Source organism: Sphaerodactylus townsendi, linkage group LG02, assembly GCF_021028975.2.
Source record: "Sphaerodactylus townsendi isolate TG3544 linkage group LG02, MPM_Stown_v2.3, whole genome shotgun sequence".
NCBI lineage: Eukaryota > Metazoa > Chordata > Lepidosauria > Squamata > Sphaerodactylidae > Sphaerodactylus > Sphaerodactylus townsendi.
Genome location: NC_059426.1, coordinates 50,202,158 through 50,222,100, shown reverse-complemented (window position 1 = coordinate 50,222,100; position 19,943 = coordinate 50,202,158). Strand labels below are relative to the sequence as shown.

General features: G+C 41.4%; 1 protein-coding gene across 1 annotated transcript in view; it reads left to right on the top strand.

Moving 5' to 3' along the window:
- THSD7B (thrombospondin type 1 domain containing 7B) overlaps nucleotides 1-19,943 on the top strand; it is a 552,862-nt gene that overhangs the window by 246,965 nt on the left and 285,954 nt on the right. The window contains exons 4-5 of the mRNA XM_048484496.1: nucleotides 388-639; nucleotides 9,805-9,971. Of these exons, the coding sequence (XP_048340453.1) occupies nucleotides 388-639; nucleotides 9,805-9,971 (419 nt within the window). The remainder of the gene's footprint in view (nucleotides 1-387; nucleotides 640-9,804; nucleotides 9,972-19,943) is intronic.

Sequence of the window (19,943 nt, the reverse complement as noted above, 5' to 3'; positions counted from 1 at the left end):
AAAGGATAGAAATCTACATCCAGGTTTTCATTATGTTAAGAATAAACTTATTTCTGGAGGTTGCATTCTATGCATGTCATTTCCATACATTTGTCACGTATGTTGAGATTTGCAAGCATTGGCTTTAGCATAAACACATTATCAGCCCTGGAGTTGTGGCATACAATCTCTAGGGTTCTTTTTGTGTACCCATACACTTCTATTGCAGGGTTGAGATCCTATATTGCATTGCAAACAAATAGAAGTGTCTGCTTCTTTTCCCCTTACTTTCTTTCGTTATCCAGAAAAGATCTTAAGGCTTGGCAAAAATGTAATTTGCCAACTGGCTAAAATATAAAGTCTGTAGTCTTCAGGTTTTTAGTGTAACCAAATATTTTCTTATCACAGCCTTTGTGTTCAAGAAGCCATCCCTTTGAACTTTCAGTCCTGTGTTATGCCTAAAGAGTGTGAAACGTCAGATTGGTCTTCATGGAGCTCTTGCTCAAAGACTTGTCACACAGGGGACCTGTCACCAGGATTCCGAATAAGAACTCGGAATATAACACATATTGCCACAGGAGCTGGGAAGGAATGTCCTGAAACAGAAGAAAGAGAGGCATGCAACATTGGAGGAGGAAGGCATCTTCATCCATGTCCAAGGTATGTTAATACTTTCATATTTTCCTTGGTGGATGACATATTGATCCTGAAATGTTTTATACTGCTCTGGACCCACTTATTTAGGTGGAGAACCATATTGGGTAAAACATGTATTGATGCACCTCTAAGAGAGAGGAACGTGTGTATTTTAATATTATACTATTAATTTGACTCTACTTGAAAAAAAGCTTTAAATGCCAAGTTGGTAGCGTAAGGTACCCTGGATTTTTACAGAGCTCTATTAAAGAACAAATATCAAAACCTGCAAAGATAGTTCTTGAGACACAGGTTTGCATCAGTATAACTAGTTCAGAGATTAAGCTAGTTACATACAAATGTTCAACAAGCCATACAATTTAACTGGGAAGTCCAACAAGATGACCAGGATATATATCTACTGTACTTGTGCTGTTTATCTTGTTGATACCCGTTGATCTTGGATGATTTTAATGTGAGTAGGCCTCTTAATTCAGATTTGTGGAAAGGGATAGAGGGACCAAGTTCCCCACATTCTACCCCCAGTCCCCTGCTAATGCCCAATGCACCAGTAGGAGAAATTTGGACAGAAAAGTGATACCAGTAAAACCATATAAAAAAATGGGGGCGGGGGAGATTGGTAGAGTGTCTGGTGATAGGTGACATCACTTCAGGTTACACAACCGGAAGTGATGTCACTGTGTTATGTGATGCTGCATGGTGGCCAGCCTCTCTCACATTAACTCGGGGGGTCGCCAGCCTTCTGCTGCCACCTCTGCAAAGTGGTGACCATGTTAGTCTGTTGCAGCAAAATAAAACAATAGTCAGTTGACACCTTATAGCTTGAGAAGCCTCACCAGCTCATGTTTGCAAATAAAAGTTGGGACTGCAGTTAACTAGATGGATTTATCCTCTCAGGGTGATGGACAAATTAGGGAGGGGTAGGACATTCCAACTCTGAATCCATATAAGGAGATTATTATTCTGGCAGCCCTCCATTCTTATACACACAGTTGTTCACAGGCATTGTTGTATTGTCCATATGTTACTAGAAACCATGGTTTATTTAAATTTTGGTTTATGCAACAAACTTTGATCAGTCTGTCAGATGTAAATGACAAATCCTGGCTTGTGCACAAATCCAAGTCTAGTTGTCAACTTCTAGCAGGGAAATTTTGTTTCTAATTTGAGAACTTCAAATCCTCTTGTGATCTATCTGTAGAAAGTGGTGTCACTGTGATCACAGATCTTCTCTGTATCACCTCCCATCCGAAGTCCTTTTCAACTACGGGATAGATTGTTTCCAAATTGGTGGGACTCACATGGACGAATAACCACACAGGCTGAGCACATCCTTGTACGTCTTTGTCAGTGCAGCAACAATGATAGAATAAGATGAAATAAGCAATTTTGTCCCTTTCCCCCTTCACTGTAGTGCACTGATCTACCTACCTATTACTTCACACTCTTCCTGTGACCTCAGATATAAACTTTCTCAAGATTGAAAAACATGGGAAATGTGTGGAAAGGCAGCAATCCTTGCATGATTGTTACCATATGTTTGAACCAAAATAATTCAAAACATTATCACCCTCCCATTAAAAGCATCAGAGCTCAGCAGACAAAACAGATGGTAAAATACTGAAGGTCAGTTCGCCAACAATAAAGCTAAATAAAGTTCCATTAAAAGCTTTCCAGAGCAATGCAGATTTCAATGACTTCTAGAAGGCCTGAAATGAGGGGCATTTATTTATTTGTTTGTTTATTCCATTTTTATCCCGCCAATTCCCAAAGGGTTCGAGGCGGCTTACAAAATAATTAAATCATAATAAAATAGTTCAAAAACAATACAAAAATATAGAAATATTTAAAATACCAAGTTTTTACAAGATGGCATAAAAATTCAAAAAGGCATAAAAACAAGCATGTGTATCACACCCAGCCGGAGACTATGGGATTATTTTAAGAAGAGGGATGCCTGGCTGGCCAGACAGAAGAGGCCCAGCGGAACAACTCCATCTTACAGGCCCTGCAGAACTGAGATAGGGCCCAGATGTCATTGGGGAATGTGTTCCACCAGGCCGGGGCCAGAGCTGTAAAAGCCCTGGCCCATATTGATGCCAGCTGAACATCCCTAGGGCCCGGAACCACCCGCAGATTCCCCTCCGTGAACCAGAGGGGTCTTGGAGGGCAATAAGGGGAGAGGCAGTCCCGCAGTTATGAGGTATAGATGAGGTACTTCTGGCATGAGGTATAGATCTCTATAACTGACATCACCACAGAGAATACACCTACAGTGTACCCTCCTGTGATAGCACTCCATCTCTGGACCTAGAAACTACACATTTTCCTTAAGATACATTTATTTTTATAATTGAGGCTTTTGTGACTACTTGGTCTTGCAGTCCTCAGTGAAGGCAATGACTAAACTCAAGGTGCTACCTAACATTTGCTTAGGCCATTTCCGCACGGCCTTTTTATGGCGCCCTGGGGACGGGATAAACGCCGTCCCCCAGAGGATTATTCTCGCATGCAGACTGCCGCAATGCAGCAGCGCACCACCTGACCGCGCTCCCCCCCCCCCAGAGGCGTAAGGCCAGGGTCGCCTTAAACAACAAACCCTTAAAGGGGTTGTTTTTGCCAAGAACAGCTGCGAGCCTCGGCGTATGCAGTGTTCCGCTGAACACCACCCTGGAGGTCGGAGGGCAGCGTGGGCGGGGCTTCAGAGGCCAGCAGGCCGACGACGGGGACAAGGTGAGTGGGACGGGGAAGGGGGCAGAGGTGTCTCCATGCGGAGCCGCCTGTCCTCCCGCACGGCCCCTCCCCTGAGGGCCGCCTACTTGGCATCAGCTATGCGAATGGTCTTCCCCACGCCAGCAGAATTCTTGCCGGCGTGGGGCTCCTCGGGGGCCGTGCGGAAACTGCCTTGGTCTGTTGTGAAAGGATGATAGGCTTCAAGGAACCACACAGTGGGTTTGATAAAAGCAACTAAGAAACATGTTTATTTTATAGGTATGCATAGACTGGTTGTTTCTTTGTTTTCCTTTTTTGTAGTCCTTTGAGTATTACAAATGAGATGTGCATACCCATTTGAATTCCTGGTTTGGAATCAAAGAATCAAATGTCTGCACTCAAGGGTCACAAGTTTAACTAAACCGAGCTTTAGTCAGACTACAATTTACACACCCCAGTTTTATTATGAACATGCTTAGTAGACAGTTCAGCAGCAAATGGTCATGGGAATGTACTTTTCTCTGATCTCCCTCCATTTGTTCAGGGTTGATGATGGTGTGTTCTGGTGGTTGTCAGTGGCTGGTGTATTTAAGCATCTTTTTAGTGGAAAAGGTAGAATGATTGCATGAAAGTTTGTGCTGGTGCTATTTATTCAAGCATTACCAGAATTTTACATTCTGTTCCTGTCTGTCCCATAAGAAGGGATGTCATACTTGAGTAATCTTTCTGAGGAAAAGAATGTGTAGGTCACAAGTGAGGTGTTCATGGCCCAATCATGTTACTTCAAAATCACCAAGTTGTCCATCATCTCTGTGCATCTAGCTATCTATAGGAGAGAGGGTACTTTTAAAAAAAACATTGCTTGATTAGCTCTTTCAAAAAAAAACACCCTTGTATGCTGATTTTTGCTTTTCCATTCCAATTTATGTCAATCAGTCAGACAAAAGGACCAGATTGTCTCAGTGATTTTATTCTTTGTGCTCAATGGCAGTCATGTGATTGGAATACACTTCCTGCTGTTTAATGAGAGAGAAAGGAGATTTGTATCCATAACATCTTGCTATTTTTATGAATCTCAGAAGCTGCATCTCTGAGGATTAAGCAGTTGGCCCAAAACTGAGGTTTTGTTTACTGAGTTTGAGAAAGTGTGTTTACTTACAGCCACACATAGTGTTTCATGTACAGTGTGTTCAGAATGTCTTCACCAAAATATTTGCAAGGGGAACGTAGTTTTCTTACAGCTAGTAATCTTTTGAAATATATATTTTTCTTTCTGTTGAATACAAAAGAAAAGATTGAGACATATTTGAAATACTGCATTCCTAAATCTGAGTGATAAGTGATGGCCTATTAAGTCAGGGCCTAACTTAATGGTTCATTAAGAGTGTCACTCTCTGGTAATTTTGGGGATTTTGAAAGTATTGTCTTGCAAAATTTTATTTGGCAGATGGTAACGACTGAGGTCTTGTCACCAATGTCCAAGAAGTGCTGTTTTTTTACAGAATGTGGCACTTCCGGGGTGACTGCTATAGTTCCTTGGAAGCAGGCCATCCATTTGAAGAGGAATTCTGAGGAACTGAGGAAGTTCTGAGGACCTTCCAGCCTAGGAAGGGACCTCAGCCCGAGCATGGGTAGGAGAGCCCACACCAGAAGAAATCAGCTTCAATCCAATAGATGGTTTAGGGAGCAACTTTCCCCAACAGCCTGCATTCCCAACACTAAATGATGCTATGTTTATTGAAAACAGTCAGATTTGAAGGAACACTCCACAGTGTAGTAAGGCTATTGAACATTTTCAACACGTAAATATCCATACAAAGATAGTGGTGTCTCTTTGTGACATTCCTACCATCTTACTTTAAAACTCTTACCTGTGGTGACTGTTCAGGATGAAAGAAAAACTGAGTGCTTGGCATGTACTCTATTTCTTTATTGTTACAAGCTTTTATCAGTGAGATACCCCAGACTTGGTTATCATGTTACAAAGTGAGAGTTCCATTGAAACAAATATGGATTCTTCTTTATTTCACTTAGGGAGCTTTGAGTGATGCATCGCAGGAAAGTATTTGCTTTCCTTCATTCAGCTTTCAACTCAGATAGGTGTAACTTTGTTCTATATTTTTAATTAACACTATATACATAGGTTTGAAAGGTGCTGTACATCGTCCATTCATACTTGACTGACTCGTTTATCAAGCCTGCATATTTTTAAAGGGCTTCTAATTTTCATATTTAGTCACTTAATTTACAGTAGATCTTTACTTTTTCACCTAAACATGGATTTAAATCAACACACATCTGCTTAAAGCATTAATGACTAAATAAGAGTAGGTACCGGTCCTTAAGTATTAGGTATTGAAAATTGATTTCCATTTAGGCCTGGGAAATTTGACAGCTTAATGTGATTGGAAGCAAAACACAGCACATTTACCTTGTGCTGTTTATCTAACTCCTCCAGAAGTGAGTTTGTCTGTATGAAAAACAGTGATAACCATGTTACTGAATAATATTTAAAACGTTATTCTTACAAAAGAAGGTTCCATCTATTATAATATGTGTGTTGTGGGAGGACAGTTTCTTATTTATTAAGTTAAAAGAATGTCATGTAGAGAATCAGTTCCTTTATGTTTCCACCCCCCCCCGTGCTTGTTATTTCCAAATATGCGCATGTTATTATGTAATTAAAGTGACTGTTCATTTCAAAGTCTTGCAAATTCAAAGTAAATAAGTAGTTCCACAAATATTTCCCGTACTGACTGTTGTAGATTGTCTGGGCTGTGTGGCCTTGGTCTGATAGTTTTTACTCCTAATGTTTCACCCGCATCTACAGCTGACATCTTCAGAGGCATTCCATCCTTAGATGCAGGTGAAACATTAGGATCAAAAACTACCAGACCACGACCACACAGCTCAGAAACATGCAACACCTAGTTAATTTTGCCTGTGAGAGCCTTTGATATTTTCCATATGTTGCAGTTTTTAAAGGATTTTTTGCAATTAACATTGCTTCATTATCATTTGAATTGAAGTTTTTATGTACATTAAATACTACTTAAGACATTACTTTAATGCTGGTAATTTAAGTCTTTATTTTTAGCAAAAGATTTTGAGCTTGTCAACATTAAATTTTTTAAAAATGCATATGAAATTGGAAAGCGGAAATATTTACCATCTTACTGCTTAACTGGTATGACAATTACTTATGTCATTATCAGGTGCCTACTAGTAGAAATCAACCTCAGGGCTACTTGTATGGGGCTAATTTCTTACCATTCAAAACCTCTAGTCTTGAGTGGTTTGAGTGTGGTCATGATCAAAGGTCGTGGAACATCAGCAATATGCAAATTCTAGTTCAGTGAACAAATGTGTGATGGAAAAGAGAGGTTCCACCTCTACCTAAAAGCAACTACTAGTGAATGCTGACAGCATGTTGGGGCAAAAAAGTGGAAAAGCAGTTAAGAGAGCAGTTGAGATTTGGCAACTAGGGTACTGAGAAAGAAAACAGTATGTCTGACTGACTGAAGCAGAGGCAAAGAACAGCTTGCAGCTAAACGGAGAGAAACATCAATTTGTAAGGAAAGATTCCCAGCGCTAGAATTTAAAAGGTCAAGGGAAACAAAACGTTGTAACATGTACCTTATTTTCTTCAGTGTTGTGTTCAAGCCTTAAGTAAAAGTAAACTCTTTGTTTAATCCTTTGGGTTGTTTATCTCAAGGAAAGAAACACACACACATACCAGTGAAGATTTTGGTCTGTATATCTTTTAGGATATGAATAAATGGTGACAGCATTTGAACCCCCAACCCCAAATAACTTTGTGAAGTATTTGAGAGAGGGACAATGATTAAAGGGGACTGGGCAGAGGTGGGATCCAGCAGGTTCTCTCAGGTTCCTGAGAGTAGGTTATTAATTATTTGTGTGTGCCGAGAGGGGGTTATTAATTGGTGATTTTGCCACGTGATTTCTGCCTTAGTTACGCCCCTCCTCTCAGCAGTAGCGCACAGAACTTGAAGCAGTGTAGCAGGAGGTGCACTGGCGTGCGTGGCAGCCTGCGCCTGTGTGCATTCGTTTCCTGCCCAGGGACCAGCACAGTGGCTGCATCCTTGCCACAGCCCCGCCCAGGAATGCCACACCCCCAGAATGCCCAGCCCAGCCCCATTGGCACTACGCCACAGTTTGAATCCCACCACCATGGGAACCTGTACTAAAATTTTTGGATCCCACCACTGGGACTGGGTCACCCTATCTGCTGATGCCTCTGTGAGACAACCTGAGAGGTGTAATGGTTGTGGCTGTCTAGAGATTTTAAAAGTCATGAATGATGAGTGACAACTTGACCTTCTTGCAACCCTAAACCTGAGAGAGATAGAGTTGTAGAGGGTGGTAGGCTTCTATGTAAGTAGAGAAGGGTTGCTACAAGGAAGAATTAAGAAGAGTCCTACTGGATCAAACCAAAGGTCATACCAGCCAAGCATTCTGTTTACTAATCAAATACCCTTGGAATGGCAACAAGTAGGAAACAAGAAGATAGGCGGTATTACAGTTAATAGTTAACTCTAGGTATATGGGATGTTGAGGACAAGGGAACAATAGAAATTCTGGTTTATAGACAGGATTTCTAATATGTTGAAGAAATTGGATTGAGAAGCTAGGATAAATAGGAACTGTGAGTAAATTCAGCGCAGGGAGTATCTGGAATCTTCTAGAAGGTTGTAGCACAAATCCTGCCTGACTTAATCAGCTATGGAGCCAGATTACACAATATGTTTTTTGGTGAGTCACTTTCCCCTCAGCCACACAGCATATTTGAAGAATGTCATATTGAAAATTGGCTTCTTTCTCCACCCCATCATTAGCCAGATCTGAAACTGCTCTGGCAGGCAGTTAGTTGCATAAGTTTTGAAGCTGCACGTGAAGTATTTTGAGCATATGCAACTCCAAAGTGATTCCGGCTGCAGGGGTATTGAGGGGTATTTGGACTTGGAAAGACAGCGTGGAACATAGGAAGAAGCCCCTCCCACCACTGAAGTTTCTAGCTGAATTGGGCTAGTGCCACCTTTTAAAATTAAATTTCCTACAGTGAGTCCTGGATATATCCTCTAACTTGACCCTTGGTAAACGATGGTGATTTCCTCACTGGCGATTAATCCTGGGATAGTCACCCGAAATATCCAGGTTCCCTTGAGATCTCCTCACAGCCGAACCGTGGAACACAGATCAGTCCCGTTTCTGGCACTCCTCCTCCCCCTTATCACAGGATTTCCCCAGACCTGCTTGTATATGCACCTTTTTGAAAAAACACTCCAATAGGAGCTAATAGGAGATGGGGGCGACACATTTGATGGTCCATAACTTTGGCTCTCATGAACCAAACTTCACTAAACCTGGGTGGTATCATCAGGAGAGTCTCCTACTAATAACACCCAGGTTTTGTGAAGTTTGGTCCAGGGAGTCCAAAGCTATGGACTCCCAAAGGGAATGCCCCATCCCCCATTGTTTCCAATGGGAACTAATAGGAGATGGGGGCTACACATTTGAGGGTCCATAACTTTGGCCCCCATGAACCAAACTTCACCAAACCTGGGTGGTATCATCAGAAGGGTCTCCTAAAGATTTTGGTGTTGCTAGCTTATCAATTGCACCCCTGACAGCAGGCACCCCATGTCTTCACTAGTAACATGCTGCAGTGAGGATGTTGGAACCTGGATGAAAAGGTGCCGATTCCTTTGAAACTTGGTTGTACCTAGATTAAATTTTCAGTGGGAATTCGGCCTATCAAAAAAGACCAATCTGGCACTGAACTGACATACTGTGATGTGATAGGATAAAGTCTTTATTCTGATAAACAACAATACCTAGAAATAGTCCAGTAAGTGAACTTTCTGTGTATTTTATTATTCATTTCCTAAATGTAAGGAAGCCTCATCTGAGATGCTTTATTTGTCTTTCTTTTACCTTAGCCCATATTTCAAAGGAATGGCAGAAATAGCAAGCACATACCTGTACATTTCCCAGAGTTGAGGCAATTCATAGCACAGTTGATGTTTCAGAGGGATAGAGAGAAAGTACGTTGCTTATTTCTGACCCATCCTCTTTGAGACAAAGTGAACACAAATTTCTAAAAAGCAAGAGATCTCCATTTCTGTGTTGCGATCAGGGCAGTGAACTGCATTCTGGGGCATCTGTACAACCAGGGAACTTCAGTCAGCATCTATCCTTATAAGTTATCATAGGCATCTAGTCACTGTCAAGAATAATCTACTTAAATCTGACTGTGTTAGGGTATTATTATTAGAACAATAGTGCTTGATGTGTACATAACTGTAAACATTGCGAATTTTACCGTATTAGCTCTTTGACATTTGCATTGTGATCCACCATTTAGCAAGAGTTAATCAATTCAGTTAAGATAAATGGCTTTGGAAGAATTTCCTCATGTTTCTTGTTTTCCTCAAGATATTCATGGAGGACGTCGGAGTGGAAAGAATGTGACGTTTCTCTCCTGCTAGAGCAGCAGGACCCTCAGCACCAGAAGCCCACAGCCCTTTGTGGAGGGGGGATACAAGTTCGGAAAGTCTACTGTGCCCAAAGCACATTGGATGAAACGCACAAATTAAAGGAAGGTATGTTAGAAGTAATTTGGATTGCCAGCAAATAATTGGTGTGAATTGTAAATGTCAGTTTGATTGCACTGCAGTAGAATAATGTATGTAGGAACAGACACCAGTGTGCTAGACTTCACAACTGTAGCAATATACTGGTAAATTTTTAATCTTTTTTTGGTTTTTACCATCTACACCGTGGTAGCTTCTTCAAGAATTCCAGTTGATTATCCTGTCACACTGTTGGGGTTACTTGTGTTGAAAGTCTTTTGCATTCATGTTGCTGGAGGGGCAAAACATTGCAAATTGAAATGAATGGGAAATTTTTGCACAAAGATGAGTTCTATGTATGTCACTAATGTGTAAGCAAGTTATCAGGAATGTCTTGGGCTTTTTAATAGATAATATTGGAAATGGAACTGTCACAGTGCAATCTAGAATAGAGAAAAGTTGTTTTAAAATATTATTTTGTGTTCTTAATCTAAGGGTTTTGTTTTATTTTTGGTAGGTCCATGAATTGAATCATTTTCTAGCGTCAGAAGAAAAGCAAGTGGATAGACAGATACCTGATGAATAATTTATCTTTGTGTATTTTCTTTACTATACCCTCTGCTCCTGCAAAATATGACTTTGTAGAGAGATGTAAGATAGCAAAAGCACATCATCTCAGCTGAAGACGTGCTTGTTTACAAAGGCAAAGCAAGTCTGTCTTTGGGCAGATCGTCTGTCCTGTCATTCTGCCAGAATACTCAGTCTGCTGAAGGCTGATTATCTATTCAGTCAATATGAGGGATTTTCTTGCTGCTTGTTTTTAAAAAAATTGGATTTGCCTCTCCCTAACCCCTCCTGATAAGATAAGTCTTTCACAAGAGAGGTCTACATTCAGTAAAGATGTGGCCTATATGTGTTAAAACAGGTTTGGCTTGGCCCAAATTAGACAGGTATTTGGACATTTCTGATTGTTTCTTCAATCACTTTAAATTCCTTTTTGCACTAGCAATGTGTGTTTGGACAGAGCATGTTGGTACTGAGGTGTTGCAGGGAGAGGTTGAATTCTTTTCCCTATGCCATTTTCCCCAGTAATAAATCATCCCCTGAAAGCTGTTCTGGTAATTAAATCGTATTAAGACAGAGAGCACCTCTGGAAGAGGCAAGGGAAATATCCATTTGTATTAAGAAAATGGCTGAAGGAGAAAGGGTTGATCCCCTCGTAGTTGCTGTGTCCTCTCTCTTTCAATGATGCTGTTAAAAGTTCATATTATGTTGAATATGGTTGAGCCCTTCTCAGATTTCTCCACAATTTCTTTACCATTTGAAAAAGGAAGTTGTCAGCCAGGCAAATCAGGAAGTTGTGTGACTGTGGATGCTTAGTACAGTTTGTCTCTCCGTGCATATCAGGGAAGCTGAACTCACCCATAACTACCAGGTCATTTGTTTGGATACACTATTAAGCTGCTCAAAGAGGGCAGGCAGTCTGTAGCTAATTCCAGCCATGACATTATTTCTCCTTCTTTTCCTTATCCTCACCCAGTCACTTTCCACGGGGCTATCACTCACCTCTTCCAGTATTTCCTGGTAAGCAAATCCTCTGCTCACATGCAGAGCCACTCCACCTCATCTTTGACCCTTTCTGGGTTTCTTTGAACAACTCATATCCATCCACTACTCATTCCAGCCATGGCAGCAAATTTCTCCACCTGTAGATTAGTCTTTGGTTGCAGTAAAGGCTGAATTAGATAACTAACAGTCTTGCGATAACTAACAGGTTTAACAAAAACAAAATTATAAAGTAGAAAAAATAATGGCCATCAGTTGTATGATAACAACCTCTGAGGTTAAGGGGAAGCTTCAAAATAATGTTTAAAAAGTTACTTAACGTGATCCTAAATTATGACAAACAGGGTTCTACCCTTTCTGTTTCCCTTTCCATCTAGGCTGGGCAGCTAACTCTCCAACTGTCACATCTTGGCTTTTCCTGCAGTGCCCTCTGACCTTACTTAAGGGATCAAGGCAATTTTGAATAAGAAATTAATATTGCAGACAAAGTTGAGGTTATAGAAATGGAAACAAAGATGGGATTTTCCTCTAGGAGCTTAGTGTATACTTGTTCAGGAAATTGGTAGTAGCAAAATAGTGGTAAATTAGAAAGTGAGGTTATACTGTCTTCTTTTTCAAATTGTTCAATTCTTCCCCTAACCCTCTGACTGGGATCTGGAGCAGCTGCACCTTCCAGAACCCTTTTCTTCAGCAGCTTTTGGTGTGGGTTTCAGAATGCAGACAGGAAGGGAGAATCACATCCCTGTTCTCTAGCCATCTTCCTCTTCCTAGACAGCATGGGAAAGGCTAGCTCATTCCCCTTGACCCTTTCCTGAGCTACCCAAAAAGAACTTCCTGGAGGTGGGCTTACCCTAGCCTCCTCCAGTGCCTTCAATATCAGGGAAGAACCTTGCAGAACAATCCGGGCTTCCTCTACAGGCATTGCTCCAGGGCCTCCTTCCCTTTTCCTTGCTTCCCCCTACACTCTCACTGACTGGCTCTCTGACCCCTTTGGGTGTGTGAAGTTTTGTTTCAAAGTGCAATATTTACTGAGAAAACAGTTTGTGTTTTCTGTACAACCTAAATAATCCAACCAAAATTAGCAACTTAGAGGTTCAGTGGGATAGATAGGAACACATGCTTCATTTTCCAATCAAAATTAAATTGGAACGAAAAATGCATGCATTTGGATGGCTAGCCCATTATTTTCTTACTAGCAGCAAAAGCCCATTGTGGGGGAGATGCAGTGGGCCCTAGCAAAGGGTGGGGAAACAAGCATTTCCCCTTGCAATGACCTTCATCAGGGTCGTAGTGCCCCCACTACTCCTAACATGACACTTGTCATCTACTTGGTCCTGGGTCTGTGACTTGTGGGTGAGATAGGTCAGAAAGGTGTGGATTGAGTGAGGCAAGTGGGAAAAACGGGCACCAAGGTGCCATTGCTCCTCCAGCTGGGGTGGCTTTTCCTGGCATTCGGACTACTCCATCACCCAGGGTGGCCTGTTGGTGTGTGTGGGGAGGGGGGGTAAGGTAGGAGGGCTTCTCTTGGCATTCAGAGCAGCGGGTGCCAAGGCGCTTCTGCTCCACTGGCCAGAGTGGCCTGTTGGGTTGGGGAGGCAGAAGAGCTTTTTTTGGCCTGTGGATTTTCTGACAGCCAGAGCAGCCTTTTTGGTGTGTGGAGGAAGAGGTGGGATGGCTTCTCATGGCCTGCAGAGCAGTGGGCACCAAGGTGCTGCTGCTCCACTGGCCAGGATGGACTGCTGGGGCTTGCTGTTGGGTCTGGGAAAGACGGGAGGGGTTGGAATCTTTCCCATGAATGGGCAAGAAGGACTCACTTAATGACTCCTGCTTTCTGATGGGGGGGAGGGTTGTAATTGTGACATTCAATCGTTTAGCCATTTATTGGTTAGGATGTATATCCAAACAACAAGAATGATTCCCTGACAAGAACCGTAATGTGTATAAGTAACTTAAAGTCAGTCCTCTGCACCATATTCAGACCCAGGCCTCACCTTTAGAATCACATAGGTCCCACTTGTTATTGTTAACCATATGTTCAGTGGGGTTCTCTTTTTCTCTGTTAATGTTTTCGTTTTTTGTTCGTATTTTCTTCTCTTCAACAGAGAAAATGGTAATGATCCCAGTGGTGTGAACCACAGTTGGCTAGGATTTAGCCCAATTCCAAATTTGTCTCTTAAACTAAAGATCAATGCATTAAGCAGTCTTACCTTTAGTCACATATCCAGGCACTTAAGAGCCATGCTTCTTTGAGGTGAATTTGTGTTTGCATGACAGAACCTCACAGGTGAGTTGATCTCACAATGCTGATACTTTAGCAAAGGCCCAGGTTGGTGGCCTTGCCTACATGGAGAATTATTCAGATGCAGATCTTAGCCATGTCGGGTGGATATACAGAATACCTGAAGCTGCCTCATACTGAATCAGACTCAGACTATCTACTCAGACTGGCAGTGGCTCTCCAAGGTATCTTTCACATCACCTGTCACCTGATTTTGTAAAGAAACTGGAGATCCCATGGACTAAACTGAAGACTATCTGTATGCCAAACAGATGTTCTACCACTGAACCACAACCTCTTGTAAACAACTAGAGCTGTGTCTGAAGCATAGGTGTCAAACTCGCAGCCCTCCAGATGTTAAGGACTACAGTTCCCATCATCCCCTGCCAGCATCATGCTGGCAGGGGATGATGGGAACTGTAGTCTATAACATCTGGAGGACTGCGAGTTTGACACCTGTGGTGAAGCTTACAAGAAGTCACATAAAAGTGGCCATTCTGTGAATAAGAGTCTTCCCTGGCCTGTTTTCTGAGAGAAAAGCAAACTGAACTGTTACAGGATAAAATGCAAAGTGATCTAGCAAATTGATTTTTTTTCCAAAAGGGAAATGGTTAGTACAAAATAAATATTTCTTCCAAGTGACCTAATTTACTTGATAAAGAACACCTCAGGAAATAAATATATTCTCACCTGGAGGTATTAAATTTACATTGTTGGGATGTTTGGCTATTGATCTGTAGGTTCACCACAAAAACGTTTCTGTGAGTAGAATTTATAAGATTAAAGCCACATAATAGAATGATAAATATGTAACAGGAGGCTTCTTTTAGAGGAGACCCTTTGAAACAAGACATAAAAGGATTGTACTGAAATCTTTTGAGGTGGGGAACTACCATGCTTTAAATTTGTAATTCAGAAATGTAAAGGCTGAAATCCATGAAAGGATGATTAATCTTTCTAGTCACAGAAGTAGAACATTTTCAATTTTCCAATGTCTAGGATGTACTTAATATGAATGCACAGACAATTTGCAGGGTAAAATTATCAGTTTGTAGGGTAAATAGCTATCTTCCTTTTGAAGAATATTCTGACTTTTGTCCCACAGATAATCTGGTATGTCTTGGGGACTTTCTGTTTGTTGTGTATGTAACTCACAGGTGCAGAGAATTCTTTGGCTAGTGCAGGCCTCCTCACAGTTTCTCTACAACATATACTATACAAAGCTTTGTTTCCAGGTTTCTTTGCCAAGTCTGTACTAAGCTCCTGACTGTCTTAGTATGTCTGCTGGTGCTGGTAAGTGCATTATAATAGTCAAAGGGTTTTAGCCCCAAACAGCCTTTTTTTAAAAAAAAAATTAATGATTCATGCCACAGTTGTAAGTTTACCCCTGGAATGACTTGCAGTGTGGATGATGGCCATAGTGAAGATGATGACGAACATAATATTTGAAGTTTGATGGGATGATTTTGAATATATTCCTTTTTATTAACTTTAAATTCTAAGAAAATAAAACATTTTATAGATAAATGTATATATAAATTTTAATAATAAAATAATACATTTTATAGATAAATGATAATCCAGACATAAGTTTGGATTTTTAGATAAGTTTGGCAGACTATAAGACATCCAAGTGTTACAGATTTTAACCTCTTTGTAAGATTAACTAAAATAAAAGTACCTTCACTTTGTCAATCTTTTCTTGTTGTGTAGGACAGTCATTTCTAATGTCTAGAGAAAACTAGCCTGGTTGCGGTAATCATATACAGGAGGATTATCCTCAGCTTACATGGCAATGATTGAACATAATTTAGCAGAAACAGTTCTGGAGATCTAATAGTTGTATTACCACATCCAGTGTTCAACATTTAAGTGATCTTAGCCCAATACTCCTTGGCATGGTTATGAAACCACCACATGGGGATGAAATCTAAGGAACAAGTGTTACAATAACAATTACTTGAAGATAACCCATATATTTTAATTGTTTGTTTAGGTGAGAGATACAATTGGTGGATCATCTTTCCCAGATTTTCTGTTATAGTCAAGGTAATAGAGGAGGAAAAACTACAAGATAGCACAAACTTTCAGATTTCATGTGAAATTTCCCTACTATGGGCTTATTCTACCTAGATTGAAAAACAGGAATGGTATTTTGATTAACTATCAGTTTACGCATGATTTAACACATGATATGTCCTTACAAATATGTATGTTGTATTTTGTTTTATCCATAAAGCCTCAAGTTCAGAGTTCTTCCTGTATTAGAGACCAGAATGATGGGGAGGGGGAAAAGGGGGTGGCGTGGCATGGACAAGGGGCAGGGGTGGCGACCATCTAGGGCTCCATTGTTTAGACGGGCAGGAGAAGATGAATTACTGCTGTGCAGGAGTCTTTATGAGGGTCCACCGAAGACTACCTGGCCAGAGCTGAGCTAAAATGAGTTGGAGTTTCCTGAAGCACCTCTTTGAGTTGATCAACCAACTTTCAACTTTTTTACGGAAAGTGTGACTCACTGTACTGATTGTCTTCAGCATTGCGCTGACAATTGTGGGAGGTGAGTCCATCTACTATGATGAGCAGAGCAAGTTTGTGTGCAGCACACAGCAGCCAGGCTGTGAGAATGTCTGCTGTGATGCCTTTGCTCCATTCTTGCATGTCCATTTTTGGATCTTCCAGATCATCTTGATAGTCACATCCTCTATAATGTACCTGGGCTTTGCACTGCTCCAACTCTCACATCAACCCCCTCAAAGAAGCAGAGCACGTGTGGTGTGATGTGGTACAGTTTGTGACTATGAGGAGAAGAAGGACGATGGTGAGGAAGACCTCATGATTTTTGAGGAAGTAGAGCCAGAGAAAGAGGTGAAGGTAGCCAAGGACCAGAGACATGATGGTTGTCAGTGTAACAAGGACATTAGGCTGAAGACTGTGCTTGTGCTGCAGCTTCTGAGCCACTCTGCATTGAAGGTGGGCTTTCTGCTGGGGCAGTGTGTGCTGTACCGCTTTGAAGTAAACCCCTCGTCCATGTGTCCGAAGCCCCCCAGCCTATACACTGTTGATTGCTTTCTCTTCTGTCTCACTGGAAAAAAACAACTTTTCTCATCATGTATGCTGTAAGTGGCCTTTGTTTATGTCTCAGTATCTGTGAACTGTGCCACCTGGGTGTGGGAGAGATCCTGGATGCATTCTGGAGCTCTGATAAGGATGCCAGCATTGCTGACAGACACCACTACACCCAAAAGGATCTTACCAGTCTCTCAAGGAGTCCTCAAAGAGTCAGCTAGCCAAGGACAAACTGGCTTATAGTGAGCTTGGCTGGTGTGGCCCCCTGAATGCTACACTGTTCCACCAGGCCTCCTAAGTCATTAACTGGAATGGCTGCGCATGCATCCTAGGAAGGCACAGGAAGGCTGCGCATTCATCCTAGGAAGGCACAGGAGCACCTGGAAGGCACAGGAGCACTTCTAACCACTGGACACTCCCAGCCCCTCATGTAGCAGCAGCCCTGAGTCAAATGACCTGACTGCAGATTAGAACTGGCTCAACTTGGCACATGAGAAGGAAGGAGCAGCCTGCGAGCAAACTACTGGCTTCTGAAACACTGGGCCTCTTGAGGTGGCTGCATAGATGGCAGCAGGAAGTGTCTATGAGGATTTGGCACTGTGAAGTATGCTCCTAGCCTGAAGTTTGAAAATGGCTTGACAGTGTGGGTGGAACGATGAGGACAAACTCTTGATCCTTGAGGGGAAAAAAAAAAGAAAGGAGGCAAAGATAAAGAGTCTCAAACATCTCTGACCTTCTAAATGAAGCCTGTTGTAGGATTCCATGAGAAGCCTACCTGTAGTTTTGCATATGTATGTGAATGGGTGCCTTTCATTAAGGATCTAAATGGGGGAAAGTTTGTTTTTTTCTACTTTGTAGAGGCTATTTTGCCCCTTTTCATTGCTGGCTGTCTCCAATAGGTGATGTCTTCCTTTAGGTGACACTATTGCCCTTCTAAATAAGTATCACAGCTAACCATCTTCCTGTCCACATAAGTTTGGCAGCATTGTGATATTTTCCAGGTTAAGGCCCCTGTAATGACTAAATTTCTTTCATAAAGACTAAGTAAACTCACAGAACATATTATAATGAACAACATTATCCTTCTGGCATTCAGTTGCATCTTTTATTACAGTAATGTTAAATTCAGCAAATGCCTTGTGGGAGTATGACCTCAGCCACTTCACACTGGGTCAGCACGCACATTTCCATGGCAGTGTTAACTACGATTTACTTCTGCTATTTTCACTATCACGATGCTGCAGGCTTTTTTTTTTCATCCTTGTAGATGATGTTATAGCAACAGCATGAAGTGCTCCTCAAAGGCAAGGAGTTCTTGGCTGCCACCTTGTGATGAGTGTAAATGTGTCCACTAGCCCACAAGCAGCTGAGAACATTTTCCCAAACAGCAGATGCCATGCAATTGCTCTTGTTCCTGGCCATTCGTGTCATTGCTAGTAACAATGACTTGTGCCTTACCATTCCACTTCATGCCTTCCTCCAGCCTTTGGTAGGATATTGATTAGTGTTACTGGGACAGGGGCTGAGCCTGGCCATGCACAAACCCTGGTACATCTTGGGCATGACACCCTTATTCCATTGTCAGCTTCTCTTTGGCTCCTTAACCCAGCCATGCTGAGAACCTTTTATTTTCCACAAATGGTAGATGAGATGCTTTTAACCACTGTAGTCTGTTGTTCTCTAGCTAATGTTCATGTAGACCCATGATGGTGAACCTATGGCACTCCAGATGTTCATGGACTACAATTCCTATCAGCCCCTGCCAGCATGGCCAATTGTAGTCCATTAACATCTGGAGTTACTCATAAATTCTCCCTCAATGATGTAGACTCTGGTTCCTGGAGCACGCAAATAATAGCTGGAAATGGGTCCTTATGAACCATACCAGATCATTCTTATAGTTCTTGCATAAATCATATGTTTAAATGCCATAGTGCATATCTCCATGATGTTGTCAAAAGTTATTTTGAATGTGTCCTTTCTTTGGCTCCATTGGGTTTGGATCATGAGAAGAATAGCGTTTAAAAAAGGGGAAAAAATGGTCCACGTTCCATAGGTGTACTATTTTTTTCTTAGTACCTTTGCGGGAAACCTTGATACCTCTGCCTTAATAAGGATTGAATACTACTGAAGAAAACATGATTTTCCATCTCTTTGCTCATTTTGTTCCTATTTCGAGGTCTTATACTTGAGTTTCACATTTTGTAAATCGAGTTCCATTCAGTTTCTGAACTAATTTACAATGGCGCTGAAAGAAGAACATGATAATGTAGTTCACAAGCTGCTTAAATGAGCATACTTGCTGTTAAAGTTTAAGTGGTTTGAGGATCACAATCCATGTGATCCATTTTGAGCTTCACTAATAGCAGGTATTATATGAAGTAGAGACACTTTACTACCTGAAACTCGAGTAACAATGACTTTTGCAGGATTGGACCAGATATTAGGCACATATTGACTTCTCTTCTGGTGACAGATGCACATTACTTAGAGTTTAATATTGACTAAAGAGACCCCGAATCCAATAGTAGTCGTGAAGGACAATATATCTTGAAATTCTTGTCTTGCTGCATACATTCAGAATTGCTGAAGACGTTTGGAAAGACATCTCTCTTTTTGTTGTTCGTGTTCCAGACTTCTGTTTTTCTTTCCAGATCTTTAGCGAATATGAGGGGGTCAGATGCTGAAGGTATAATTTACTTTTAAAAGGGAATAAAAAAAAAAAATAAAGCTCTAGAAGGCCTAACTGTTGCAATAAAGATGCATAGGTTTGCATGTGACTTTCACTATAGGTAATGTTGTTGCTTCATCAGCATTTAGAGCTTGAAGTTATAAATAGTCAAAGCTTTCTATTGGGATGGCAGTTCACTTAATTTTCCTTATGCTTCTTTATAAAAATAATATCTAGTGTTTATACATTGCTGAATTTTACCCTTCGTCGTATGTTTGCATTCTGTAGTTTCCCTGTGTATTGTTCACGCAAGCAATGAACCCTGGAATTTACCCTGGGGTTGATTTTGCAGCCAAACGGCTGGAGAGCAAGTGGCAGGGAAGGATTTCCCCTTCAGTTGTTTTGAACAGCATGCCGGGTG